Raw genomic sequence first — 27445 nt, forward strand, 5'->3', positions numbered from 1 at the left:
CTCTGGACACTGGGTCCCTCCCACCCTGTGGTCTGCTGTGTCCTGGGCTGGGAATCCCCTCTGTGCATGGCTTTCTATCTGCCTCAAGCCTGGTGTTGGTGCCTCCTGTCCACCCCTGCTGGGACCCATGGGAGACAACAGGGCAGCCCAGAGAAGGTCTGGTGCTTCATGAAGTGCCTGTAGGTCCCTCCCAGCAAACCCAGCCTGTGCTTGGTGCCAGATGCTGGGAGGAATTTCACTTTAATCCTGGGAGTAGGGCAGGTGCTTATGCAGGCCATGTGGCCTGTCTGGGCCCAGGGTTCCCGTCCACCTCCCAACACGTGAAGTGACCCACTCTTGTATGTATGGGAAGTTGACCCTGCTGCCTTGGGCAGGGTGACCAGCCATTTGGACGGGCAGCTGTGAGCCATGGCTGGCGACTTCTTGTTGCATGTCAAATCTGGGAGTGATCTAGTCTGAGGTCGCTGCTGTGGGCCTCTGTATCATTCCACCTTATTTAAAATTGGTGTTAGACGCATCTGGAAGGCCTATTGGCTGTCTCTCCCTTGTCTCCATGTCTAGAATGGGGTCTCTAGGACATCTTGTAGGAAACAAGTTACTTAGACTGTCTTCCATCGAACCCTGGAGTACCACCCTGAATGTGGGTCCTAAGCCCTAGTGGGAACCCGCCCCAAAGTCAAAGCTACAGGGACAGTTCGCAGGGCTTTGGGAAAGGGACATGTCTCTTAGATCCTGGACATTGAGGACAGCTCCAGGCTTCCAGAGCACCCATCTCATCAATGAGCAGACAGAGCACAGAGCAGTAGACGATGCCTGCCACCCAATGTCATACAGCTCACACAAGGGAACCAGCCAGCCAGAGGTCCAAGCTGATGATTCTCTGTGAAGGCATGGGTTCTACAGCCAGAAGTCAGAGGCTGCTGAGCAAGGGTATGGGGCAGCCACCAGAGAAAGTCCCTTTGTCTGCCACCCCACGGATCTTGCTTGCTTTGTGCTTGAGCTGAGGCTTTAAGGGGTCGGGGAGTCAAAGATGAGTGTCAAGTCTTTCTGAGCTGCCTCAGTTTCCTCAAGTGTTTTATGATGTCACAGAGGCTGGCCTGGCCTATGGGAAGGAAGTGATTTGGAGATAAATAAAGCCCAGCAGAGGCTTTGCCAGCGCATGGCCTCCAGGAGTGTGACTTGTGTGTGCGTGTGTGGGGTGATGCATGAGCCTGATGGTACCAGTCACAGCAGTTGGGCATAGCCAGCAGAGCCCCATGGTCACTTCCTTGTCTCAGGGAGGAGGCCCGCTGCCTTGCCATCTATGTGCCTAGCATAGGCTTGGCCTGTGAACCAGTGGGTAATGTTCTGAGGTCATGTGGACAGGGAGGCCTCAGCAGTCTCTTGGCACGTCAAGGATCTATGGCCACCCAGTGTTTTCCACCTGTGTCCTAGGGTTCTCACTTAGCTGGACCCCTGCTGTACCTCACACACTACCTCTTGGAAGGGAGTATCAGGGCTGCATCTTACCACCAGGCCAGCCCAGAAATAGCTGTGACCCCTGTGGCCAGCCTGGCAATGCTGGAGCATAGCGGCCTACGTGCACCAGGCCAAGTCATCTCACCGTGAAGGCCAGCTATTTTGGACATGGCCTCTTGAGGCCAGGTCAGAGCTCTTTCCCGCGGCTCCTTGGGCCCCTCTGACGTGCATCTGAGGGCCTTGGCATGAAGCCCTGGCTCCCTACGTGATCTCCAGCCCCCACCCCCCATCCCACCGCTGCCTGTCTGGCCCCAGAGTTCTGGACTCTGGGCAGGGCTGAGGAGGAATCCCAAGAGGCAGACTCTGGGTGAGGGATGAACTGTCTGAGTCTGCCATGCATTAGTGGGCTTGGTTACTGTTAGGAGAAAACAAACAGGAAGTAATCTCCGGACTGGTTCTGTGCATGCCTCAGTTTCCTCATCCAGAAAATGGGGTGACGAGTGCCTTCCAGGACTGTCCTGAGATTTGGGTGTGGTGTATATGACCACCACCCAACACAGAGAGGCTTTGGGGTTCCCTCATCTCATAGGTATGGATAGTGGACCCATAGGGGAGCCATCATGGAGTGGATACAGCTTCTGAGTTGACCACTGGTTCATCCTGCTTTCAACTGTGAACCAGTTGAGTTGTTGAGTTGAGCACTGAGATGCTTGAGTTTCCGTTGGGCCTCAGCCTCTTACCCTGTGGCCTGGATGTACATATTTGTTGCCTGCCAGAGACTTCTGCTGTGCTTCCTGTAGAAGTGACCACATACACCCAGGATTCTCTGAGGTCCTGCCATCCTGGAGGACCACAGCTTCCTGGGTATCCTACCCATTGGTCCTGCTTTAGAGACCCAGGCTAGCCTAGCTTCCCACTCACTTCCCAGGTTGGGTGTGAGTGGAGATTGGATCACCCAAGAGCAGAGCTCTCCGTCTGTGAGGATGCTGTGTAGGTTTTCAGTGTTGGAGTGGGGCACGAGGAAAGGGCCACATGGCCAGGGGGCTGTTGACTGCATGCTGATGGCCCTGGGGTTTTGACTCCTGGAGAAGAGTCTCAAAAAGAAACTGTAGCTGGTTCCTCAAGCAGAGGGGCTGTGGCGCCTTGTGGGCGGGTGCAGAATTGGTGCACCTTGTACCTTCTTGTGTCTGTGCCTTTTGGCCAGTGTGACGGCTCTGTTCACACTAGAGAGTACAGGTTTACGTCTCACCTGGAGATGGGCCCAGTTCCACGGGTACCTTGGCTGTGCAGGCAGCCTCAGTGCCTGGTGGACACCAGGCAGGGGCGGTGTTGAGCACCTCACAGTGCAGATTCCGTGTCTCCTTGGGACCTGATACCTGGACAGACTTATCTGGTAGCTAACAAGGGTAACACGTTCATCTTAGGCTAGGGACGCACTCAGCTCTCTGAGGCACCAGCTTGCAGTTCTTGTCCCCTCCTAGAGGCTGTGCCTGTTGAAATCCACTGGACGGTTCCTTGTATGACATGGAAGGCAGGGGTCACCTGTAGGACATATCTCCTCTGGGCCTTTGTTCTTGGTGGGGTCTTTTTGTGAGATTGGAGTCTTGCCTCCCTCAGGGACCATTAGCACCAAATGAGTCCAAGAAACTCTGTGCCCTCTGGGATGCCATCCCCACTCGTTGGCCCTAGGCTTTAGGGTCCTTGCAGCTTGGCTGGCACTGTGGCAGGGGTTGGTACCAGCCTGGATGATGCCAAGGAGGGGAAAGTCAAGACAGAGGAATGAGTCTTATGCTGGGACTGCAGTGGTCAATCCTTCCTCCTCTGTCTGGGACCCTGGACCTGCAGAATTCTGTCCCAGCATCTGGTGCGCCAGAATCAGAGACTTATGGTAGCCAGTGTCCATTGGTTGAACTCCGGGCTTCCCAGACAGGGTGGCACTGGGGTTCCAGGACTGTAGAGCTGGGGTGGGTTCCCACCTGCCTACACAGTCTGCCACATGTGGATACGGGTAATCCTCATGTGTGAGTGGACTGCAAGTCTATATACACGATGGCACCATGGAAACCTCTGAGTCCAGTGTTTCATGCAGAACTGAGCTGGGCCTCCTCAGGGAGGGGTGCAGGCCTTCAGGGGGCTCTACCAGTGGACACGGACTGCAGCGAGGGTGGCATTACTTCTCAGTGTGAGGCTCTTGGCCATGCAGGGGTGGGCAGAGTGGAAGAGGGGCTGTCAGTTGAGGGTTGGACGACTTGGTAGGCTCTGTACACCCCTAGAGACTCTAATAGGTCCATCTACTGCAGGATACTGAGTTCTCTTTCCTGGTACAGATATCTGGTTGATCACCCCCCCCCCCCAGAAATTCATCTCTGTATGTCCCGTGTGTGCGGGTCCTTGAGTGACACCTGTGTGGAGGCATGTGTGTATGTGTGTCCATGTGTGGAGGTGTGTGTACAGCTTTTCTTTGCATTACCGTTTTTGGAACACCATGCTGGTTGAGGAGTGACAAGTGACTGGTCCTGAGAGCCAGGAGCAGCCTGTTTACTCCCTGTTTACGGAGTTTCTGCTTCCTGGGGAATGAATGGGAGTAGAGGTTACTGCTGGACAGGAGGAAGCAGGGGCGAGACCCTGGGCTGGGCCTTGGTGGGCTGGCTGTGCTGGTCTGGTCCACTCTCCCCTCCTTCCTACTAGAACAGGAGTTCTCAACCTATGTGTTAAGAACCCCTTTCGGGATCAAAAGGCCCTGTCTCAGGGGTCACCTAAGGCCGCCAAAAAACACAGCTATTTACATTATGATTCATATCAGTAGCAGAATTATAGTTATGAACTAGTAATGAAAATAATTTTATGGTTGGGGGTCACCACAACCTGGGGAACTGTTAAAGGGTTGAGGCATTAGGAGGCTGAGAGGAAGCGTGAGCCCCAGCAGGCACTGATGGGACATAGGGCTCAAGGCCAAACCTAGACTGCTGCTTGCTGGGGATATCTGGCCAGTGGTTTGGGGGCTCCTTTCTTGGAGGGTTGGGTGAGTTGAGGCTCTTCTGGCCTGCATTAACCCCTTTGGGGTTATGATGACCCAACACCCACCCTCCCTGGAGGACTGCCTGTCCCCTGTCCTCTGCTCAGCAGGGAGAACTGTATCAGGCTGTGTGACCCTGGTCTCTGTGTCGATACCCTGTTTGGGCTTCCCTGGGCTCAATCCTGGGGCTGCTATCGGGGCTCCTTCCTCCACCTCTGACATGGAGGAAGGTGAATAAAATTAGCTGCAAGGGAAGGGTAAGCTCTGAGGACCCAGGTGGTGAGTGTCACTAGCCCTGAGTGGGAGGGTCATTGTTTGGGGACAGCGGGCAAGAGGAGCTCATCCCAGAGGGAAGGGTGTTATAGCACTTTCTAGGGGAAGTGGGGAAGGGTGTCACCTTTGTGGCCAGAGTGGTGTCTTTTTCTGACAAGACCCAAGCTCTGTCTTCCTCTTAGCTCTCTGTCCACCCTGAGGTTCCTGGCCCTTCCTACTGTGGTACCCCTGCTTCAGTGTAGGCCGATCCATGCGTCTCCTGTTACTTCCATACCAGCCATGTCATCAGAGGCACCCTCCCAAATCTGCCGCTCAGAAGGACCAGTGAGGTCCAGAGCCTCCCCATCACCTCTGTTAGCTGTATGCTAACACATGGCAGCCTGGCTTGACAAATCCGTTATCACCTTCAACCTAATGGCTCCTGTGAAGCTCTGGTGAGTCACTTCTCATGCTGGCCATAGCTGCATACAAAGTGAGGGTCCCCTGGGCTCTGAGGGGTGTGTAGAGAGGCTCTGAGGGGTGGCTAGAGAAGCTCTGAGGGGTGGCTGGAGGTGCCATGGTTGGTTGGAGTGGAGTGGGCCTCCTGCCATTTCCTTTGGTTGCCCATTGGGTGTAAAGCTTCCGAGGCTATCTATGCAAGTCACACAATGGGAAACGAGAAGGAAGTCTGGGCTAGAACGAGGCAAGCAGGATGCAGGCAGCCTTGCTCCTCTCCCTATCTGTCTGACTACACGATACAGGGATTCTCAGTCTTGGGTCTCAGCTGGGGTTTGTATGTATATTTGGGGAAACACATGGGCCAGATTGTGAGCTGCCAGCCAGGTAGACACTGGTGTTTGTGCTGATGGAGAATATGGTTGGTTCCTACCCTGGGAACTGAGTCTGCCTGAATGCTGCTGTCCCAGTTTCTCTTTTCCATGGTGACATTGTCCAGCCCTTGTTTCCCTGTGTTGTAACTCCCTCCCTAGTATCTCATGCTCTCTAAAACCTCCATCTCTGTGATCTCTGGGAGTCCATTATGTCATTTGCTTCCCAGCCCTAATCCGGTGCAACAACGAGGCATGAAGGGACCCTAGAAGTGCATGGCAGGTAAACGTGACAGATGTGACCTGGGAGCTTGGGATGCAGAGTGATCAGTGGCTTCCTGGAGGATGAGTCTCTGGCCTTGGGGGGTGTCAGAGGCATTCTGTGGGAGAGAACAGGGTACCTGGAGGTGTGAATCCTATATCCCTTCATTTCTTCCACCAAAGGGCAGTGCATTCAGTAGGGTACAGGAGCCATGGAAGGTGTGTGAGCTGTGGCAGGTGGGAGACACCATTCAGTCTGCACTTTGAGCCAAACTTTGAGGCCAGTCATGGTGGCTTGACAGATGGACAGGCGTTCAATCCTGGTGCTAATCTGTGCTGGAATGTGAGACGTCAAGCTGCCCTTCCACATGCACACAAGTGACTGTTACCCACTTAACACTTTCCTGGGTATGAAGGGGTCCCTGATGGAGTGGGGATCCCTCAAGCCCCTTCTGTTCGCAATCAGAAATCATGGGTGTGGTCCTTAGAGGCAGCTGGGTCTCCAGGCAGAGTCCTAAGCCTTCTACAGGTGCTTGGATGTTGTGAGAGAGGGGCCAGATGACAAGGGTGAGAAGTTCTGAGACCTGGGCCCAAACAAAGGGTGAGGTTGAAGGCATATGGCTTTGGGGGACGTCCAGACCCAAGTGGTCCTCTCCTTACTGAATACAGGAGAAGAGGCAGTGCCGTGCTCTGGGTACGAATGCAGCTTGGAGCCTGCTTGTTTCTGGTGACTGTAAGGGAGTTGAGTTTCTGCCTTCATCCTGATTTATAAATGAGGAAACCGAGGCACAAAGTTCTTGCTACTCTGTAGGCGAGCTCTCCTTCATGACAGGAACAGGAAGAAAAGATCCAGGAGCTATGGCTGTGGGGCGGTTCGTCGGGGGCATTGGTGGGTCTGAGCTAGCTGGTCCAGGGTGCCTCAGCCACGAGCAGACAGCCCAGTGAGAGACAGCATTGGGAAAGCACCGCCCAACTCTGCTTGTGGTAGCCTGGAAAACGGAGGTACCCTGAGTTAGGAGTGATGCCTGCCCACAGCACTGGCAGCTCAGCTGTTCTCTCCCATCTTCCCCGTCTCCATCCCACTCAGCCCTGTGACTGCCATCAGGAGGTACTCAGCCTGTTTACCTCATGAGTGAGTGAGTGAGTGAATGCCCAGATTCCCTTCCTCCTGGGAAGGAGTCCTAAGGTCTAGGTTAGTATAGGGGAAGCCATAGGCTGTGGAAGGCAGGACTGGGCTCTTGGGAGGTGAAGTACAGTGTAAGAGGAGGAAAGGGGTGCCCTGTCAGCCACGACTGAGGGAACTTCTGGAGTCAGGTCCACCTGATGCCCTTAGAAAGTACGGAGCTTAGGCTGGAGAGATGGCTCAGCTGTTAAGAGCACTGGTGGTTCACGACCATCTGTAATGAGATCTGGTCCCCTCTTCTGATGTGCAGGCATACATGCAGGGAGAGCGCTGTGTATATAATATATAAATAAATCTTAAAAAAACCCAAAAGACACAGAACTCAGAGTGGACCTTCAGGGATCAGAGGTCCCAAGTTTTGAGACCTGGTGGACTTCATGCACAATTACTTGGGCCCATTCTGTGCTGCCAGTTGGCAGAAGTGACAATTACGGTGTTTGGTCTGCACTGGTGCAGGTGGAGCTGATGCCAGGCATGAGGGTGCCCTCAGAGAGCAGGAGCCTGGGTCAGCAGATCACCACTATGCTCCACAGGGCACTGCTCAGGCTGAGCCTTGGTGGGAACAGCAGGTGCCTGCCTTCTGGAAACCCAAGTCTGTTTCCAGGTCATAGCCCATGGCATGCAGGGTGCTGGCACCACCTTGGAAGGTGGCTTCCCTCTCTAGCAGTGTGTCCATTTATAGAGGTGGCCTTGGGCTCAGCAGAGGCTAGCACTGGTCCTAGGTGGCAGAGGGCTTCAGAGCAAATGTCAATGCAGGTGCCAGGAGTATGTCCCCTCCTTCTTGGGTCACCTTCTCCAGGAATCCTTCCCTGCCTACCCTGTCCTCTAAACTCTCTGCCACCTGGGGCTCTCCTGTGGTCCCTATCCTGTGCATAGTTCCAGATAGTGCTTGAGGGACTAAGTTGGGGAAGCCCCTCAAGGCAAGAGGTAAAGGGGCAGCTGACATAGTGGCTCACAATTGGAAGGCATGGAGCTGCTGTCAGGGTGGCATGGGTGTCCCCTCCTCTGAGGTTCTCCCAGACCTCGAGGGCTGAGGTCTCGTGATAGGTTCTGGATGGCTCCCCAATCTGGATTTCTGCCTAGAACGCCGGGTCATTTGTTCCTTCCATAAACAAGCGGGAGCTTCTTGGTGCCAGGCCTGGGTAGGAGGTGGGGTATGGGCGGAGCTGACTGCTAGGTTCCTCCTCCCTTTAGGGATGCCTTGCCTGGCCTGGGGCACATGGCCAAGGGGGTTAGGGATGGCATGGGGTTAGGGAGCCTGTTTTGTGAGGGGTTGTACCCTTGGAACTATGGGGCACAGGGGTGTAAGAGCTTTGCATGGGTTCCTAGGAACTGATGTGGGTGGAGCCTGCTAGGGTCTCCCCTCCTGGCTCCAGAGATGGGTGCTCTGGGAGGGCTCCAAGAAGGCCCTGGATGTGTTATATATAGACTTCTCCGAAAGGCTTGGGGCCCTGCCAGCTCTAGCAGGTGCCCCCAGGCTTAGCTAGAGGCCCCAGCATGCAGGGGGGCGGGTGTCACTTGGAGCCCCGGTTGCAGCCCTGGCTGGTGCAGTATCTCAGAAATTGCTGGGCCTGTCGCTAACAAACCCTTTTCTAGACAACTGGTAGGCTATCAGACATGGTTTGATGTGCTTTTTCCTAGCTACCTGGGACTGGGATCAGCAGGGTCTCTGGGGGTGGGCAAATCTCCAAACATGGTCTAGCCCCCTGGCTGTGTGACTTGGGTGATCTTCTTAACATCTCTGAGTTGCTGGATGCCAGTGCCTTGTAGAGGGTTCAGTGTTTACTGTCAGGATGGGAACTAGTGGAACAGCTGAGGCCGTGGGATTGGTCAGCATCAATGCAGTTACCGTGGTGGGTTTATAGGGTGGTATAATCTGGGGATCTCAGGTGGCTGCCTGGCTTTCTGGGGGTGAGTCAGGATGGGGCTGCAGTGGGATGCTCCAGCCCTACTTAATCTGTGCCGGGCGAGAATGGGGGACAGTAGGCTCTGCTGTGTGGGGCTGGCTAATGAGACTTCTCTCGGGAGTATTAGGAGCATGCCCTTTCCTGGCTTCGGCCCAGCCTTTCAGGGACCATTCCTCTCCCCAGCACCAACTACTGATTGCAGGGCCAGGCCTCTGTCTGGGAGCCGGGCTTGGGCCAGGGTTCCCAGCAAGGCAAAGTCTCTGGGGATTCTGTGAGCCGGAACTCAACAAGCCCAGCTCCAGAAGGCTCCCAGGGCCATGCAGCCACTGGGGCAGGTGTGGACTGACACGCTGGAGAGCATAGGGTTCCTGCCTGGGATGCCCCAGGGCAAAACCAGGATTCTGCCTGGTCAGTGGAGCCCAGGAGAAGACCCTGCTAAGGGGATGCCCTGGAAGGCTTCAGGAGAGCTGGGTGGGTATCAGTTGCCTTGGAGATGAGCCAGTATCTAGGAGGCTCTCATCTCTTGTATGACTCAGTTCAACCGTGCGAAGGTTCAGTGCCTCAGTTTCTTCAGCTGTAGTCTGGTAGTGGTGGCTCTTAAGGTGAAGTGAGGGTTAGCGCTGCTGAGCATACAGTAGCTGCTCGGTGAATGCCTCTGAAGCTGGAGAGCTGGAAGGGTTCCTCCAGGCCGGTGGCTCCTCTGAAGAGGGAGGTCTCCGGCCTAGCAGGATGCAGAGGGGATGGCAGGCGGGTCCGCGGTGGTCCTCTCCCTTCCTCCTTCCTCTTCCTCTACTGGCCGCGCCTTTGTTTGCGTGCTATCTTTAGGCAGCAGGTGCGGGAGCCGCTGTGAGTCGGGTCGCCCGCCGGTCACCGCCCCCCCCACGTGACGCCGGGCGCTATAAATAGCTGGGCGGCGGGCGGCGGGCATCCGCCCGGAGCCGGCGCCGCTGCGGAGGGCGCGCGCGGGTCCCGGCCCGGCCGGCCGGCGCATGGAGGCGGCCGCACGCCTGCGGGCGCGGGTGAGCCGGGCTGCGGGCGGCGGGGACCCAGCCTCGAGGACGCTCCCGAACCCTAACCCTACTGGGATGGGCCCTGCACGGGATGGCGGCTCCCTGGCGTGCTGGGTGGGAAGCCCCGCTGAGGTCCGGGAGCTGTGTGCGCTCCCCTCGCCCTACCACGGGTCCTTGGGGGTCCCTAGCCCATCCAAGGAGCACTCTTACCTGTCTTGACAGCACAGAGCCCTGAACCCTGTGACCCCTGACTCCCGAGTGTCACACAGGGTCCCATTTAGGTCCCTTGTGAAGCTAGATGCACTCCCACCCCATCACTCGAGGGTGGGGCCTCTGTGAACCTCCGTGTCTTCTTCTTTTTTTTCTGGGGTTCAAGTGTTCTCTGATTACTAGACTCGATGTTGAGAAAACCCGTGTGGCTGGACGGCCGGCGCTGGCCAGGGTCCAGAGAAGTTCCTTCCACGCCCCTCTGGCCCATGTTTTCATCTGGCAAACAGGGATAAAAATGGGTCTTGAAAAACATGCGGGTTCTGGGAGCAGCTGAGGGCTCAGGATACTGCTAGAGGAGACTGGGCAGGGATGGAGAGGGTCAGTTGGAGAAAGGGCCCGGGCCATAGTAGGACCATAAGCACGATGGGTGGGGAGGATGTGGTGGCTTGACTGAGTGCCTGGATCCACAAGGGGAGCTCAGTTTCTGCTCACAACTAGAGCTGCTGGGATAGGGGTGTAGGTAGCCTGTGGCCCACAAGCCTTGGGTCAGGCCTTCTAGAATGCAGTAGGGACCTCTAAGGTAGAGGCTCACACCCCGTTCTCTGCAACTCCTGTTTTGCTCTCCGGGCTTCTCAACCCCGTAGAAGTGATGTGTGCAGCCTGGCGTGGTGGCACATGCCTCTTTAATCCTAGCACTCGGTAGGCAGAGCCAGGTAAATCTCTGTGAGTTTGAGATCAGCCTGGTCTACAGGGTGCGTTTCAGGCAGCAGGACAGGGACAGAGAAAGACTGTCTCCAAAGCGGGTGAAGGGAGTGATGTGTCAAAGGAGGGGCTCCCTTTGGGGGGCAGCCACCGTGTGGTTGAGCCTGGGTAGACTCAGGCTTGCTGTGGGCATGCCTTTTTGCCCACACTTAGGGGTGTGGCCCAGACTGCAGTGAACTGTGCAGGTATGATAAGAGGAAGTCCAGCGTGGTGACACCTACACCTGGACCCCTGCCTCCATCCTCTCAGCCCTGGGGGAACATTAGAGGTGGTCCAGGCTTTCTTTACCCAGATGTTACAGCCCCACCTCCACCCCTACAGTAGCTGCTAGGTGCATTCAGCTTCCTTGGCTTCCTGGGGCCTTCTCTTCTTTTCTTCTCTACACACAAGGGCATTGCAGTGTGCACACATGGGATGCCCCTCCCAGGAGGCCCCGGGTGTTTGTGTCATAGCATGAGAGAAGACTTTCCTTGCTTACACCGGGCTAGTCGTGGCTCTGCATGCACAGGGGTTGAGAACCTGGCCCATTAAAGCAGGCACAGGACTCCTTTTTGCCCTCCTCCAATGTGCCCCTCCATCTTGGTCCTTCCAGAAGGGCGGCAAGGACTGTCTGTGAGCCGTAGCACTGACTTGGAGTGGAGTGCTGAGCTGTTCTCAGGGGTAGAAGGTGGTAAGTGAGGACTCTGCGCTATCTGGTACAGTGGAGCCTTGAACAAGGCAAGCCTTGAACCTTTGCCCGAAGCTCGGGACCAGACTCCTGTGCTGGGCTGAGGTTCTGCGGGCCTGGTTTGCTTGGTGGGCAGCTGGAGAAGTGGGTGCTGGGGCACAGGCAGAGAGGTGAGAGGTCTGGGCATAACTCTTCCAGATGGGATCCAGGAGGGACCTTCCTTTCGGAAAGATGAATGCTGGGTGGGGGGTGGGCTGCGTCCAGGGGCTCAGGCTCTACTAACTACCCGGTCATAGCCCAAGGGACTGTGGCGCCATCTTGTCCAACCCTCATTGTGTAGATGGGAACCAGGTCCAGAGAGGCCAGTGACATGCCCAAGGTCTCCCAGGCCCTCCAGGGGGTGGCAGGTAGCTGGCGGTTCCTCTGGTTCCTTGCTGCCAGTATATTTTTGGAGGGAAAGGTGGGGTGAGTGGGTTGAGGCTGATGTCCTCCAATAGTGTCCTTCCCCTGGGTCCTGTCAATGGTGTGACTCCCTTCCTGGCCACCTGTGCTGTCACCTCCTTGGCATGAGCCTGGCAGCTGGCTCCTTGGCCTGTGGTCTCTTGCAAGGAGAATGTCTTGTTTACCTCCAGTGCCTGGCAAGTACCAGTAAGTAGAGATTGGGTAGAGATTGCAGGAAGTCTGAGGGGCAGCGACTGAGGCCACTCACCCCTGTTCCTCTGTCAGTACCCACTGTCCCCGAGACCTGCCCTTACAGAACGATCTGAGCTTTACATTGTTCTGTGGCCAGCAGTCCCAAGAGAAGAACCACAGCCCTCACGGGTTGTGAGATGGGGGGCCAGGCTCCCTGGCCCGACCTCTGTTGCTGTAGATGTACTCTGCTGGTGGGGTTCACATGCTCCTGGGGCGAGGCCTGATACCTTCTTCACCCTGTCTTGTGGCTGTGTGTCACTCTCCTGTCACCACAGGGGCCTGGGGTCGCCTTGGCAGGAGCTGTCTGTTCTTTTGTGTCTTAACATGTAGAATCTAAGGAACTCCCATTTCTTCCCTGCCCCTCCCGTAGATTGTGCCTTCTGAAGACCAGGGTGCGATTGATGGAGGAGCCCCAGGAGGGCAGCTCTGACTACTGCCGTTCCCAACATCGTGGGTGCTGCTGCTGAGGAGGCCCGTGCACCTCTGGCCCTCACCATTGCCCTTGCTTCCCAATGGCCTCTGCTGCCAGGCCGGAGGCCAGCACTGCTGCCTGAGCCCGCTGCCCCTCTCCAGGACTCGCCGTTCCCTGATGGGGTAACGTGACAGACCGGACCAGAGGCTGCCTGCCTACCACGGCAGAGTTGGTTGAGTTCAAGTTCATTTTTCCTTTGGTCCTGAGTGCTGGGGCCCAACTCTGACCAAAGGGGACACTCACTCCTCTATCCACCGATGCAGAGAGGGTGTCTCCAGCGACAGCCCCATCGAGGACACTGCTCTGCGGCCAGAGTCACCAACCCCAAGTTCTCGTTGCTCGTTTTTTTTGGTTGTTGTTATTTTTATTTTTGCATCCTCCTAACTACTCCACTCTGAGGGACAGGACCTTGGAGCTGCCCATCTTGCTGCGGGGTGGGGGAGGGGTGTGTTTGTTTCTTTTTCTTTTCTTTTTTTTTTTTAGAATTGGGGTTTTTTGGAATCATCCACCACCAGGCAGCTTCCTCTCCCTCTCCCAAGTTATTTGCACAATATTTGTGCGGGGTGTAGGGGCGAGGTTTTAAGAAGTCTTTTCTTTTCGGACAAGCACGGGGATCTCACTGGACTTGGTGTGGGGGCCTGGGGGACCCCCCGTGCAGCCCTTGCTGGCTAGTCCTCTCTGGGTCCCCGGAGGAGGCATGGCCCGCATGAACCGGCCTGCACCTGTGGAGGTGAGCTACCGACACATGCGTTTCCTCATCACCCACAACCCCAGCAATGCCACCCTCAGCACGTTCATCGAGGTGAGTGGGCCCTCAGGGCTGGGTGGGCATCCTGCATGGCTCAGGGTGTGATGGGTGCTGATGACCAGCTGGCTTTCCTGGAGGACTGGCAGCGTTCAGGCTTGGGAGAGTGGACATTGTCTAGGCCGCGGTTGTCCAGACCCTGGGCGACCTCAGCCTCTGCAGAAATCGAGCAAATAAAGAGGCCGACGGGGTTGGGGATTTACCTCAGTGGTAGAGCGCTTGCTTAGCAAGCGCAAGGCCCTGAGTTCGGTCCCCAGCTCGGGGGGGGGGGGGGTGGGGGGGGTGGGGAGGCCGAGCGAGGAGGGAAGGAGACGGGCAGGTGGAAGAGGGGCTGGGAGAACTACCCCATGGCTATTTCAGCCCCCAAGCTCAGGTGTTAGGAAGTCTTAGGAGAGTGACGTCGCAGTCCGCAGAGGTCAGGCATGGAGAGCCCGCAGGTGTCTGCTGTCTGTAGTCACCCTCACTTCACCCCTAGATGTGACCGAGTATTTTTTTTCCAGCCTGTGGGGGGTTGGGAGGAGGAGTTGTGGCTATCAGCATGGCCTCCTTGCTGCAGGTCTGGAGCTGCATGCTCTCAGTTCTCTTCTTCTCTGTGGCATGAGCTAAGCCCCATGGGCTTCTGGGTAGACTGCGCAGAGGAGGGCAGTGGACACCCTAAGTCAGGGAACTGGGGCCCGGGACACATAGCTGGGTGCTACCCCAGGGAAGACTGCCCCTCTTGCAGTTGAGAACCTTTGTGACAGCAAATGAGGAGCTAGAAGACAGACAGACAGACAGACAGACAGACAGACAGACAGACAGACAGAAAACAAACCACCATGAGTGACTAGGTATGTGACCTGCGCTCAGTATGTGACCAAAGTCAAGGCTTCCTATATGACCAGGGCCAGGGCCATATAGTGTATAAGCATCATCAGGGCTCCAGATGTGAGCAGGGTTGGGTCTAAGCCCTGAGCTGGTGGTGGCTTTCTCCCTGACGGACTGCAGCATCCGCATGGTCTCCAAGCTGGACACTCCCTCGTTTTTCTTGCACTCTCAGAATAGTTGGGGCTTGGCCTTGCGGTGGCTGTGTTGTTCCCATCACATGGCCAGCCAGGCCGTCATCCCTCACCACTCCCAAAATATCCACTGGGAGCAGGTAGGTGGGGGTTGGCCCTGCTTGTGGCTGTGGGTATAAATACCCCATGTTGGCTGTGAGCTGAGTGAACTTTTCTCTGGAGGAACGGGGCTTTCCCAATGGCATTTGAGTGGTGCCACCCAGCTGGCGCTAAGGTTCCAACTCCTGAGGTCTGCATGCTGGAGACTCAGAAGGGCCTTGGTGGAGTCCACACATGAAGCCAACCTGCTGGGAACCTAGTGGCTTTATCTGGAGACCCAGGCTTTGCTGTTAATACCCTTTGTCCTAGTTGCTACAGAGGTGTGAGGGATGGGGGAGGGGAGGGGCTTGAATCAGAGCGGGTGAGCTGTGCTTTAGTAAACACAGACGTTCCCCTTCCCTTCTTCAGGTGGGGCAAGGACAGCTGACCTTGGAGGTACCAGCAGGCTACCCTGCTAGTCACTAAGTATCCTAGGCCACCTGTTGATTTATGAAACCTGCTCATCTCAGGGGAAGCAGTATGAGGGGACACAGCTCTCTTTAGGAGTTCCAGAGGGGGTAGGCCTGTGGGGACTCAGCATGGGCAGAGCCCTGGTCTAGAGCCAGTTCGGGATTCTGAACTGCCCCATCTACCCCTCTTTCTACCCCAGGACCTGAAGAAGTATGGGGCTACCACTGTGGTGCGTGTGTGCGAAGTGACCTATGACAAGACCCCTCTGGAGAAGGACGGCATCACTGTTGTGGTGAGGGACATGTGGTTTGGGACACTGTGGCTGCCCTAAGCAAGGTCTGGGCAGGAGATCTGGGACTCTTCCCTGTGAAGCTGGGGCCTCTCCTGCCACCTGACAGATCCTGAGCTATGTATCTGTGCCTGTGCTGGTGTGCGGGACAGATGACTGTGAGGAAGTCATCATCCCTGCACCCATCTTCCCTGACTAGCCCTGAGGGGGAGGTCACACACACTTGGTGCTATTGGATCTTCGAAGCACTTGGCTTGTCTGTGTTGGAGCCTGTGGGTCCTACCAGGTGCTCCAAGTCCATTGGCAGCCTGTATGTAGCCTCTGTGTGGCTCCTTTTTGGAGCCGGTGAGGCTCGAAGTCAGACATTCTCTTAGACCCCAGCAGAGAGGCGGGAGAGCTCGCCTGGGGGAATGGCATTCCTCTAAAGGTGCTGATCCTCTCACCTGCTGGGTGTATTTGGCACTGTGGGTTGAGGCTTGAGCCCTGACAGGCAGCCCTGGAGACCTACAGTACATAGAGCTCTGTTGTACAGGTGAGGTGGGGCTCAGCATGTGCTTGCCTGGCTATGCTTTGCTATGGCTCCCAGGGGCCTCTCTTCAGCCTCTCATGGCCTGCCATGTGGGAGCCCATCTCCTGGCAGCAGTGGGTCCCGGGAGATGCTGTGCAGAGGCCATGGTCCTAGCTGCTGTTTCCTTAGCTTCCTTACCCTGGGGGCTCAGCTAAGGGGAGGAGGAGCAACTTTGTGGAACTGGTCATAGTGCTGGGAGGCCAGAGGAGAGACAGCCATAGGAGCCGCCTCTAGCCTATTGCAGTTTCCTGGAACAAGGCCTCTCTTCCCAGTGCAGAGCTCAGATGAGCCACGCCTTACGCAGCAGACCCTGGCTGACTGTGCAGAGGCCCTGGCGCCCAGCCCACAGCACCATAGTGACTCTAGTTCACCCCACTGTGGGGACCCTGTGTCAATGGGGTCTCAAATCCACTGCCTATCAGTTTGTAGAGGAAGAAGACCTTGGGCTCTCTCAGGCCTGGGGGAGGGGAGGGAGTCCTGTTGAGCCTTCCCTCCTGTGAGGTCCTGCAAGCCCAGGGCCTCCCATACTGTGGTTGTTTAGGGGAATGTGAGCACGAGGCAAAGGTATATCAGCATCTCTCAGTGCAAGGTTGCCCCAGCGGACCTCCTTCCTTTGTCACAGGAGGGATTTGGGTTAGACTCAGGATGGCCACTTAAACTGGAGGCCTCTAGGAGCTTCTGTTTGGAGGCAGAGACCCCAAGGACTCTTTCCCAACATCTAGCTCCTGAAGACCCATGTTGGTTCACCCGTTCGTACCAATAGGTTCAAAATGGTCCCTTCTCCATCTTCCCCACATCTTCCCCACACCAAGCTCCAGCATACCCTGGGCTGGAGCCTTCTCCTTGTGGGCTAGCCTCTGCCTCCCACATGGAAGTCTTAAGGGACAAGGGAAGGAAAACTAACATCCCTAGGGCAAGTCCTCAGGCCTCTTCCTCTGCAGGACTGGCCCTTTGATGATGGGGCGCCCCCTCCTGGCAAGGTGGTAGAGGACTGGCTGAGCCTGCTGAAGGCCAAGTTCTACAATGACCCGGGCAGCTGCGTAGCTGTGCACTGTGTGGCGGGCCTGGGAAGGTAAGTGACAGGTGGGGCTCATGTTGCTGTTGGAGGCTCCGCTTACACCCCTGTAGTCTAACTTTATTGCTTCGTGCATTTGGATGTGGGTTACATCTGCTATACCTAAGGCCCGGGGAGGGCTTCCTGTTCTGATCCAGTCACTGCACCTCATGCAGAAAAAGAGCTGCCACAAAGACATGCTGGTCATCCAGGCCTGACCCCAGCTTGGGAGAGAACAGCTGCTCACACTAGATGGAAATGAGCCAGGCAGGAGAGCGTCCCCGGACACTCGGATTGCAGGAGGGCTGGAGGGCGGACTCATTCAGTATGCACATAGTTCTTTTTCTAGGTGCTTAGGCACAGAGAGGTTGTCTGCATCCCTCAGGCTGAACAGGAGGGGCCAGACCTGTCTGGAGTCCGTGCTCTCCAAGGGCAACTGAGGGAATTGGGGGTCAGTTATGCCCTCATGCCCCGTGTCTTTGTCAGGTAGCACGAGGCAGGGGGATGAGAAAGGGTGCGGAATCTCAGGGAACTTCAGCTCTGCTTGTTCCCACAGGGCTCCAGTGCTCGTGGCTCTCGCTCTCATCGAGAGTGGGATGAAGTACGAGGATGCCATCCAGTTCATCCGACAGTGAGTAGCCAATGTGTGGGCGGAGCTTTAGCGCGTGTGGGCGGGGCTTAGGGAATGGGGCGGGTCTTGATAGCTGGGCGGGGCTGAGGCTGTCCCTGTGGCCTTTCCTTGCCCCTCGCCTCTCACTTCTGTAGCCTTTCCTGTGAAGTCCCCTTCTCTACTCTCCCTGGATGCTTCCAGGCCGATACCTCCTTGTGGTATGGTAGCCTTCCTGGAGGACCCCCATCTTCCTGATCTTTCTGGGCAAAGACTGCACAGCTGACACTGTACCCCTAGCCTGTGGCATGTGTGGGACATATCTATGTATAGGCACCTCTGTGCTGCCTGAAATAGGCACAGCCATCTCTTGTTTCCCTGGGGCAGTCCCATAATGGCTGTAGTAGTACGGCCTACTGGTCTGCAGAGGTCCGTAGGGGAGCCTGGGCTATGCAGACTGGTGTGCAACCTGAAGAACGGCACTAAATACAGACTCACAGTTCTCTTGTACAGCACTGAGGAGGTGCTGGCTGGCTAGGGAGAGATGCGCTCCCCAGCCTTCACGAAGCCCAGGCCTCCCTGTTTTCCCTGGAGCACCAGCTTAGTCTTATTTCCTGTGGGTCTGTCCAGTCAAGGCCTCCAGGGTCTGGAGCTCCCAGGGGCAAGCAAGGTGTCCAAGCCAGACTTCATGACCCAGCGTTTGTCCTTGTCTGCAGGAAGCGCCGTGGGGCCATCAACAGCAAGCAGCTCACCTACCTGGAGAAGTACCGGCCTAAGCAGAGACTGAGATTCAAAGACCCACACACGCACAAGACCAGATGCTGCGTCATGTAGTGCGGGTTCTGGCTCTGTACGCCCTGTACTCCATTACATCAGGGTCTAAGGAGTCCAACGGCTGTGTGCGTTCCTGCTCTGTCCCCATCTGTGCCCACGGCTGTCTTTCTGAGGCCGTCCCTGGACCTTCTGCCAGTCCTGTCCAACCCCTCCACCCACTGCCCGGGCCTCTTCCCCCTGGCCTGTGTATCGCAGGTGGGCTCTTTTTAACCACTGGGCCGAGAGCCTCAGCGGCGGCGCCCTCACCCTCACCTTTCTCCAGCACCTTTGTTACCAGGTGCTCTGGACTCTCAAGGCAATAAATCAGGAGCTGTGGATGTGTGTGAAGAGTGATGCAGAGCCAGGAATGGGGTGTGGGTCCTGGGAGGCCATGGTCTCCATCTCTTCCGTCCTATTGCTGCTGCTGCTGCTGCTGTGCGCCTCCTTGGCGCCCTCTGGTGTCCATACAGTGCTCTGCACCCTGCCTTGTTTAAGCTCTTGACACATCAGCACCGAGCCACAGCTTGGACTGGTGACAGTTGAGGACTGAATCACCTCTTCAGGTTAGAGCAGGGGTCACTTGCAACGTTCAGTGACCTCCATTCCCCACCTTCATGCGACCAGTGGTTTGGGGTACAGGTAGATCTGAGTGTGGTGGACTTGGGTGACGTGGGTCTGCTTAGGACACCCTCATCCTGCTCATAAGTTCTGAGCAGTGGGCTGGCTGGCCCTTCCCTTAGCCGAGTAAAGGGTGGCACGAGGGACAGTGTCAGTGTGGATGTACCGTCTGTCTTACGGCATGGACACACTTCTGGACGTGATCCTCAGGCCTTTGTAGACCCAGTCCCTGCTGTACCCAGAACAGACCCAAGGTGCCTGTAATTACTGCCTGCTCGGATGGTTCCCTTTTCAAGTTCCACCTAACTGTGGACTAGGTCCCAGAAACCATTAGGGCCCACGTAGACTCCCAGCAATCCCTGTTCCTGCCTGCCCCAGTAAGGCAGGCAGTGGCAAGGTGCAGCCAGACTCAGTCGTGGTGACCTTGTATGTGCTGGAAACTCACTACCCCTGTGGCATATCTGCACAGAATCACTGTTTTTTTTCTTTCAGTCTGCCATGTAGGCTTGCTTTTTTTTTTAATCTAAAAATCTTTTTATTATCTATTTGATGTATGAGTGCTCTCCTGCATGCACACCCGCATGCCAGAAGAGGGCATCAGATCCCCTTATAGATGGTCTTGAGCCACCATGTGGTTGCTGGGAATTAAACTCAGGACCCCTAGAGGAGCAGCCTGTGTTCCTAACCGCTGAGCCATCTCACCAGCCCCTGCTGCCCAAGTTTTAAGCCCAATGTCACTGTCCCAAGAAGCACATAGTTTAGGGACTTGGAGAGACACACAGTGTTGGGGATGCACCCAGCTGAGGGCATGGGGACGTCTACCTAGCAGAGACTTTGTAAGGCCTGGGGGATGTAGTGTGGAGGCTCTTGGGTGGCAGGCACAGAGCCCAGGATAGGAGGGCTAGCTAGAGGGGCCCTTGGTGGAGCTGGTGGGGGGCGGGTTCTGAGAATGCCAGGCTGTGGAGGTTCTCTAATCTCTGGGCCCACAGAGTCTGCCTGCCATTTCTTAAATAGGGACCGAGGCTGAGGAAGAGGCTCTGCCTGAGAAGGGATATGCCTGTGGGGCTCTCGGGGAGTTAGGTACACTCTTCTGGATTCTTGTAAATTTAAGAGGCCTCCCAGTGGGCTTTGTTTGGGGCTGGCAGGTGGGCCCTGCTGGAGAAATATGCTGCCCTGGGTAGAGAGGCCTACTGTAAGACCTCTATAAGGGGATCTGATGCCCTCTTGTGGCATGCCGTTCACTTCCACCATATAGAGCTCTCATCTCGGGACTGTGCGGACTTTCAGGCCTCCCTCCTTGAGAGGAGGGAGGATGGCCTGCTCAGCTGTGGGCACTATGGCCCAGGCTCCGGTCATGTGGAGTTGATCCTACCCGTGAGCTGTCATTAGCAGAGTCTACCACAGAGCTTCCAGGTTGCCTCTGCCCTGCCTCTCCTCGTCTGTCACCGTCTCATGGAGTCCTGCTAGTATCTTCTCAGGGCTTGGCTTGGCCACTGCAGAGGGCTCGCGGGTGGTAGGCAGGAAGCTGGCAGCCATTCTGATCTTGCTTTTTGTTTTTATTTTGAATCTAGATTTTTCTTTCCAGTGAAAAAATGTACAACCAAGCTCTTAGGACAGGGTAGGGGCAGGGCCGTTCTGGGGGTAGAGGTGGGGAGGATGACTCAAAGTCACTGGTTGGGTCTGGCTGACACCTTCCAAAAGAACAAGAGCTGTCTGGTGGCAAATTCCCGGATGCCAGGTTCTGGGTCTTTTTTGAGGTCTTTAAAAGCTTCAGGAGAGAAAGGACAAGTCAGAGGTGACCCCGGCTTGAGAGTAACCCTCCACTGCCAACTCCAGTTCCTCTAGGCAGGAGGCTAAGAGGCCTCTTTCCATCAGCATGGAGTGCTTTGGTGGGGTGGGCTCCGTTCAGGAGGCCCCGGTCCCTTTCTGTGCCACCCACCATCTGCGACAGGAATGCTGCAGGAAGCTGGGAGGTATGGAGACAGGCCTAAGGTGTGGGCCACTTACTGGAGGACAACAGCTTGATGTCCTTGTCACTTAACATCTGTGACACGGCCTGGGGTTGGTAGCAGGTGGTGTACCCTGTGCAGGATGGAGAGAGAGACATGGCTGTTGGATGGAGGCTACTCAGCCCCAGGCCTTCGTTCCCACCCCAGTGGGGGGTGGATGAGATGAAATGAGGACCCCAAGCCTGGCCCATGCTGCCCACCTATAAAAAGAGCTGCCCAGGTCTTGATGTGGCGGTGATGGCTGTGCAGGTAGTTGATGGCTTGGGACAGGTGAATGCTGAATTCCTCCTGGCTGTGGGTCATCTGGCCAGAGGAGAGCTCGCCTGTCACTGCCATGGGCCTCAGTGACTGTTGACCTTTACCCTGCCAGCCTCACTTCTCTGGGAAGGAGAGTCCATGGGGGTGCAGCTATCTCAGGCCCCCACTACTGACCCTGCACCCTGGTCCCTCACCAGGCAGGTCCAGAGGAAGTGGCGGGCACTGAGGCCGTTCTCCCAGGCTAGAGTGCAGAACAGGGTGTGCCTTGGCTGCCAACGGAGCAACACAGCACAGCGGTAGAATGTGAACTTGGCCTGCTGCGGAGACAGCCATAGGAGGGGTCACCCACCACTCGTGTGTGACTGAGCCCCCGGGGTTTCCACTCCCCAAGACCACGGCTGCGATTAGCAGCTCAGCAGCTTTCTGTGCTGCTGTCTGGGAAGCTGCTCCCACCCTGGGGTCACAGTGCCCTGTGGAAGACAGGAGGATACCTAGCTCTGTCTGAGCTTTTTGGGGAGCTGGTTGCTATTGTCCCCTCCCCCAGTGTCAGGGACTCCAGAGAGTGGAGCACAGTAAGGCCGGCTGTATTCATGCATCACCAGGCACACTGTTTGTCCGTATCCCCACCATGCTCTGTTGTAGCTGGTAGATCCACAGATCTGACTGGCTGAATATGGCAGTGCGTGGGAGGGGACCATGATCTGGAGAGCCCTGTGGTGACTTGACCCCCTGCCACTACCCTCTATTCCATACCTGGTTGCCCTGTCCCTCTGCCAAGATGAAAGGCTTACAGGTTGGCACTGACCGTGACAACAGCTGGACACTGGTCCTTCAGGTGCAGGAGCAAAGGCACCATACTCTGGCATACTTGGGTCCGCAGGCCCCTGAGATTTCTGTCTGCCACCGTTGCCACCAGATCCCCAAACAGTGCCATAGCTGCTGCTCGAACTTTGTCCTGTTCCTATGACACAGGAACTTAGGTTCTAGTACTTCCCAGCTTGGAGCTCCCTTGTTTCCTCAGACTTCTTCTGTCAGGTTCGGGGACCCTGGGTAAGGTTGGTTCTCTTCCCTTGGACTCAGAGGAGTATTGGGCTTTCTCTCAGACAAGGCCTCAGGCCATCCTTCCATGGAATCACCCTGTCCTCTGTTGCCCACTGTCACCCTGACCATGAAGGTAGCTGGGTGACTTACTCCCCACATCCTAGTGGAGGGTGCAGTTATTTTGGGCACCTATCTGAGTGGTCTGTAGTAGGCCAGGACCCAGAGGGGTTGGACAAGCAGACTTGGCACTCTTCAGTCATGAAGAGGGCTGAGCACTGCCTGGTGGACACCTGGCTACATGTGGTGCACATCTGGCTACATCTGGTGCACCTGTGGGCTCACAGCTTGGCAGCTGCCTTAGGGTTCAGTGTCCAGGTGCACTGAGAAGGCAGAAGGGGTTGTGAGGCCCAAGGGAGGTGTGGGGAGGGCCCAGGGAATTAAGCCCAGCCACGCCTGGCTCTATTCTCACGTCATCAAAGAAGTAGCGGGTGTTGATAGCGATGCTGAGAGTCTGTGCACCTGCGCCCTGCATGCCCAGGCGGTGCAGAACGTCCGATACCATGCCCATAATGCCTACCACCACTGCCTCGCTCTTTTGGAAGAAGCCATTGAGGAAGGCTGGCAGCTGACTCTGGAGCAGGCTTTCCTGTGGGGACGGTAGTGGGCGGTGGGTGGAAGGCACAGGTCTGTCCCCTTCATCTGGCTTCACCTGGGGTACCTGACCTGAGCCTCCGCCCCTGTCTTTCCCTTGAGTCTGAGGTCTAGTCTGTTTGGATGGGGTTGGTGAATAGATGGGTAGGTGGAAGGATGATGAATGGGTTGGGTAGGTGTATGGGTAGATGGAGGAGTCCATACATGGAAAGATGTATTTGTGTGTGTGTGTGTGTGTATGTGTGTATGTATGTATGTATGCATGCATGTATGTATGTGTATATGTATATATGTATGTATGCATGTTTGTATGTATGTATGTTTGTATGCATGCATGTATATGTATAGCATGTATGTGTATATGCATGTATGCATTCATGTATGTATGTGTATAGCATATATGTATGTGTGTATGCATGTATGTATGTGTGTATATGTATGTGTGTGTATGTATGTGTGTGTATGTATGTGTATATGTTTGTATATGTGTGTATGTATGTGTATACGTATGTATGTGTGTATATGTATGTATGTGTGTATGCATGTATGTATGTGTATATGTATGTATATGTGTGTATGTATGTAAGTGTGTATGTATGTATGGAAGAGCACATGTATAGGTGGGTGGGTTAACAGGTTGGTGAGTGAGTGCTACACTGGGTTCACCCCACCCCATTATAAGCACCATCTGTGCTATATGCAGTGCAAGGGCTTTGCTGACCGTGGTCACTCTAATGGTTGGACTTGCCTTAACCATGTGCAGACCTCTACATCTAATGGAATTGGAGTGGAACAGGCTGATGGTCAAGGATGTTTTGGGGCCTCATTAGGATTTTAGTTCTGTGGCATTCTCATGATCACATTTTCTCTGAAGGCCCCACAGCAGCGACAGAAGAGGTTGCATACCTGTCACTCCCTAGGGTAGATGAGTGGACACTTCTCTACTAGTAAGGACACTTTCGCCTATCTCAGTATTTTTATTAGATGGAGTTAATAAACTAGCTCATAGGGTCGTGGCCTTAAGGGGGTGCTGCCGCTGCTTGTGATGGCTAATGGCAGTGGCTTGAGGGCTGACCATGGCCAGGGCGATGATCATGGCCACCAATGGTCTCATGACCTGCCTACCACACCAAGCAGGTTCAATTTCCATCCCATTCCACAGATGTGAATGCTGAGTGCTAAACAGGCCTTCTCACTAGAGTCTGGGAAGGGTGTTATCCAGGGCCTTAGGTCTTGTTCACTACATGGTGCCTGCAGTGAGGGAGGTGTCAGAAACCCTAGGGCCTGAACTTGAGAGGGGTGCAGAATGAGGGAAAGGCAGGTCCCCCAAAGGTACCATTGTAATCTTTCTTGCCCCAAGCTGTCCGTAAGGAGTATGGTTCGCTATGGTGAGAGCACAGGGCTCTTAGTTGGGACTTGAAACTTGAAGGATAAGGGACACATGGCTTTCAAGGGGGCCACTCTGCAGGGTGAAAGGTGCTGTCTGTCTGTCTCCTCAGTGGGCCTCTAGAGTTGTGCGGGAGAGTCTGTCCCCTTATGAGAAGGAGACATGTCCCTGGAGAACAGGAGTGCCCTCTTAAAATATGTCCATTTCTGAAGAGGAGGAAGCTGAGACCCAGGGAGGGAGAGTCAGTGTCCCAAGTGACAGAGCTAGGGTCCCAACCCACCCTTCCTGCTTGGGGCTGCATGTCCCTCTGGCTCTCACCTTCTCCGGGTGGAAGAGTATGTTTCCAAGGCCCTGCAGGCTGGCCACACGGATCTCAGAGCTGGGGTCCTGGAGGCTTTGAGCCAGTACAGTCAGGGCAGCCTGTTTAGAAAGCACCTCCAACAGGGCAGGACTATAGAGGAACTGGGGGCCCCGGAGAGCAAAGTGGCTCAGGCTTGGTACCTTCTCTTGGTTAGCCTATGTCTTTGTTGGGGGGCTGTGAGGCTTAGGCCTGTGTAGGGCTTGGGGAAGGATGGTTGGCTAGTCTCCCCAGGGTACCAGGGTTAAAAAGCATCTGAAACTTTTCAATGGTCAAACCCTTCTAGGTACGGCTGGTGAAACTGAGGCCTAGAGAGATTATTTAGCTAGTCTGGAGCCAACTTACACCCTTGGTAGGCTCATGGAACATGAAAACAGGGCCCCAGGAAGAGCACCTCACAAATCCTTCTGGTGGAGGGAGAGGAGGCACAAGAGCCCTTGCTTGGCTTAGACCCAGGTAGCTGGTACCAGATATAGAAGTGACCTCTCCTTCAAATCTCTGCCTTTGCCAGGTTCTAGGGTGGGAGTGGGTAGAGCCCGAGTTATATGTGAGCAGGATAGTGCCACACTTGAATATGGTCCCATGAGTCCATGCCCAAGGCTCATTAACTCTGCTTGGGTCATTGTGGACAGGGAAGGGTGGAGAGACAGGCCCCGGGCTATAGGCTGAGAAGCCTCAGAAGCCCCTGCAGACCTGGAAGGGGTCGGTCTGGGAAGCTATCCCCACAGGATGAGTGAGGTAAGCCATTTTGTCTGGGGGTCAGGCAGGTAGAGGGTGGGACATAGACTACATGGAACCCTTGTTCCCTCCCTGCCTTACCTCAACGAGGAGCAGGATGGCCGTCTTCCTTTCTCGCTCCTGCTGGCTCTGCAGGTTGGGTAGCAAGTAGCCAAGAACTGCCTTGATCTGTGTGCAGTGGTTCTGCACCATGGCCCTGGGGGCAGGGCCTGGTTTGTGGGTACCGCCCACGAGTGTACCTTCTACCACCTCCCAGGCTGGCCAGGTTGTGTCTGTGTTCCTCTCCCATGTGCCAGGCCTGGGCTATGCATGGGGAAGGCAGAGGAGGAACAGCTAGACCTTGCTCCTGAGGTCCCAGGGCAGGGTGGATCTTGGGGAAAGAGTCTGCACCTGCACTCTCTTTGAGTGTGGCGCATGCCTCTTGTGTTTCAGGGTGCTGTAAGCACACATGCAGATCCAAGGGATGCTGGCTTTGGGCTGCCCTTGGTGGCCTCAGATGATCCAGAAAGCTCAGTGGTATGGATCGCTGTGGTCCATATGCCCAGCCTTCCCTTCCCTTGCCCCACTAGTACCTGGCAAGGAGGCCCACGGCCTGTGGATAGGTGTGGATGGAGGTGAAGTATTCCCACGCACTCTGCAGTTCCAGGTGAGCAAAGTCATGCCAGTGTCCTGTGGTAGACAGCAGGCTCTTCAGCGCCTCCAGTGACGTGCTGCAGCCAAGCAGAGAGGCCAGGCTCTACCCAGAGCTGCAAATGCCACCTGAGCCTTCCCCTGCCCAGGGTGAGGAGGGCTGTGCTGGCACAAGGGCAGAGCTGAACACAATTGTCACTAGGACCTGCTTATGAAAGAAAGCATTTAATTAGGGGGTTTGCCATTTCAGAGAGTTAGTGGAGTTCATGGCTGGGAACGTGAACATGGCAGCAGCCAGCAGGCATGGTGCTGGAGCAGTAGCTGAGAGCTTACATCTATCAGAGAGAGAGAGAGAGAGAGAGAGAGAGAGAGAGAGAGAGAGAGAGAGAGAGAGAGAGAGGGAGGGAGGGAGGGAGGGAGGGAGGGAGGGAGGGAGGGAGAGAGAGAGAGAGAGAGAGAGAGAGAGACTGGGAAGAGCTTGAGATAATGAAACCTCAAAACCCAACCACAACAAGGTCACACCTCCTAAGCTTTCCCAAACAGTTCTACAACTGGGGACCAAGCATTTAAAATGACTGAGTGCTCTGGGGCCATTCTCAAGCAGTCTGCCACAGTGGGAGACTTGGGGGACATGCTTTTTGGAACTGGTAGTCTGAGGCTCCTCTGACCAGTCGCAGGGAACCTGTGAGGGACCTCAGTGTCTAGTGTCTACCTAACACAAGCAGAAAGTGGGAGAATGCAAGTCCCATGAAGCCCAGGGTGGCCTGGCTCCTTGACTGTTGTTTCCATCCTTCTCCCTTAATGGCACAAACACCCGTGACCACAACCAGCAGACCCAGAGAGGGGAAACAAGGGGAGAACGGGGCTGCATGGATGATGGAGACCTCATACAAGGCCGAGTGAGCATGAAGAGAGACAGACGACTTCTTGGGGGACAGGCTGCAGGAGCAGCTTGTTTAATTGGGAGGTAACAAAGGCTTTTTAAACTTTTAGGGGTGTGTAGGGCTCTTGGGATGGGTGTACAGCATTGGTCAGGGGCGGGAGGGCCTAGATGCCTCATTTGCATAAGGAAGAATTCCATGTGCTTGTAAGAGGAGGGGCGGTTTAACCTGGAAGCGACTCCTTCTGGTGTGAGCAGACACGGGGGTGGGGGGTGGCACGGGGCTAAGTGTGCAGGACATGCAGGCCGGAGGCAGGGAGGGAGTCATTATACTTCCTATTGCTCTTGAGACAAGATTTCAGCGGTTGGACAAAACTTGACCCCACTCATACTCCAGACCAGCTCCTTCCGGTTCCATGGTTCCGTGGCCCCACACTTGACCGTTCGCCCTTGACCTGGTTGTTGGGAGTTCAT

The 27445-nt window shown here is 55.6% G+C and overlaps 2 protein-coding genes across 31 annotated transcripts in view; one reads left to right on the forward strand and one right to left on the reverse strand.

The window, feature by feature from the left end:
• Positions 1-18737, forward strand: part of Ptp4a3 (protein tyrosine phosphatase 4A3) — a 31730-nt gene extending 12993 nt beyond the window's left edge. For 2 of the 8 annotated variants that reach the window (XM_063263855.1, XM_063263856.1), the window contains exons 2-6: positions 12617-13520; positions 15270-15362; positions 16869-16999; positions 17538-17612; positions 18305-18737. In XM_063263855.1, coding sequence (XP_063119925.1) covers positions 13416-13520; positions 15270-15362; positions 16869-16999; positions 17538-17612; positions 18305-18422 — 522 coding nt within the window. In that variant the 5' untranslated portion in view covers positions 12617-13415 and the 3' untranslated portion in view covers positions 18423-18737. 8 annotated transcript variants of the gene reach the window in all.
• Positions 18738-20554: 1817 nt separating this feature from the next.
• Positions 20555-27445, reverse strand: part of Mroh5 (maestro heat-like repeat family member 5) — a 75133-nt gene continuing 68242 nt past the window's right edge. For 12 of the 23 annotated variants that reach the window (XM_039080228.2, XM_039080233.2, XM_039080231.2 and 9 more), the window contains 9 exons: positions 26034-26171; positions 25543-25657; positions 24684-24827; positions 22797-22973; positions 22092-22247; positions 21481-21603; positions 21229-21331; positions 21027-21101; positions 20555-20787 (listed from right to left, as the gene is read on the reverse strand). In XM_039080228.2, coding sequence (XP_038936156.1) covers positions 20687-20787; positions 21027-21101; positions 21229-21331; positions 21481-21603; positions 22092-22247; positions 22797-22973; positions 24684-24827; positions 25543-25657; positions 26034-26171 — 1132 coding nt within the window. In that variant the 3' untranslated portion in view covers positions 20555-20686. The other 11 variants (XM_039080230.2, XM_063264636.1, XM_039080229.2 and 8 more) reach the window with 9 other exon arrangements.

This window comes from Rattus norvegicus, chromosome 7 (genome assembly GCF_036323735.1).
Source record: "Rattus norvegicus strain BN/NHsdMcwi chromosome 7, GRCr8, whole genome shotgun sequence".
In the NCBI taxonomy this organism is placed as follows: Eukaryota; Metazoa; Chordata; class Mammalia; order Rodentia; family Muridae; genus Rattus; species Rattus norvegicus.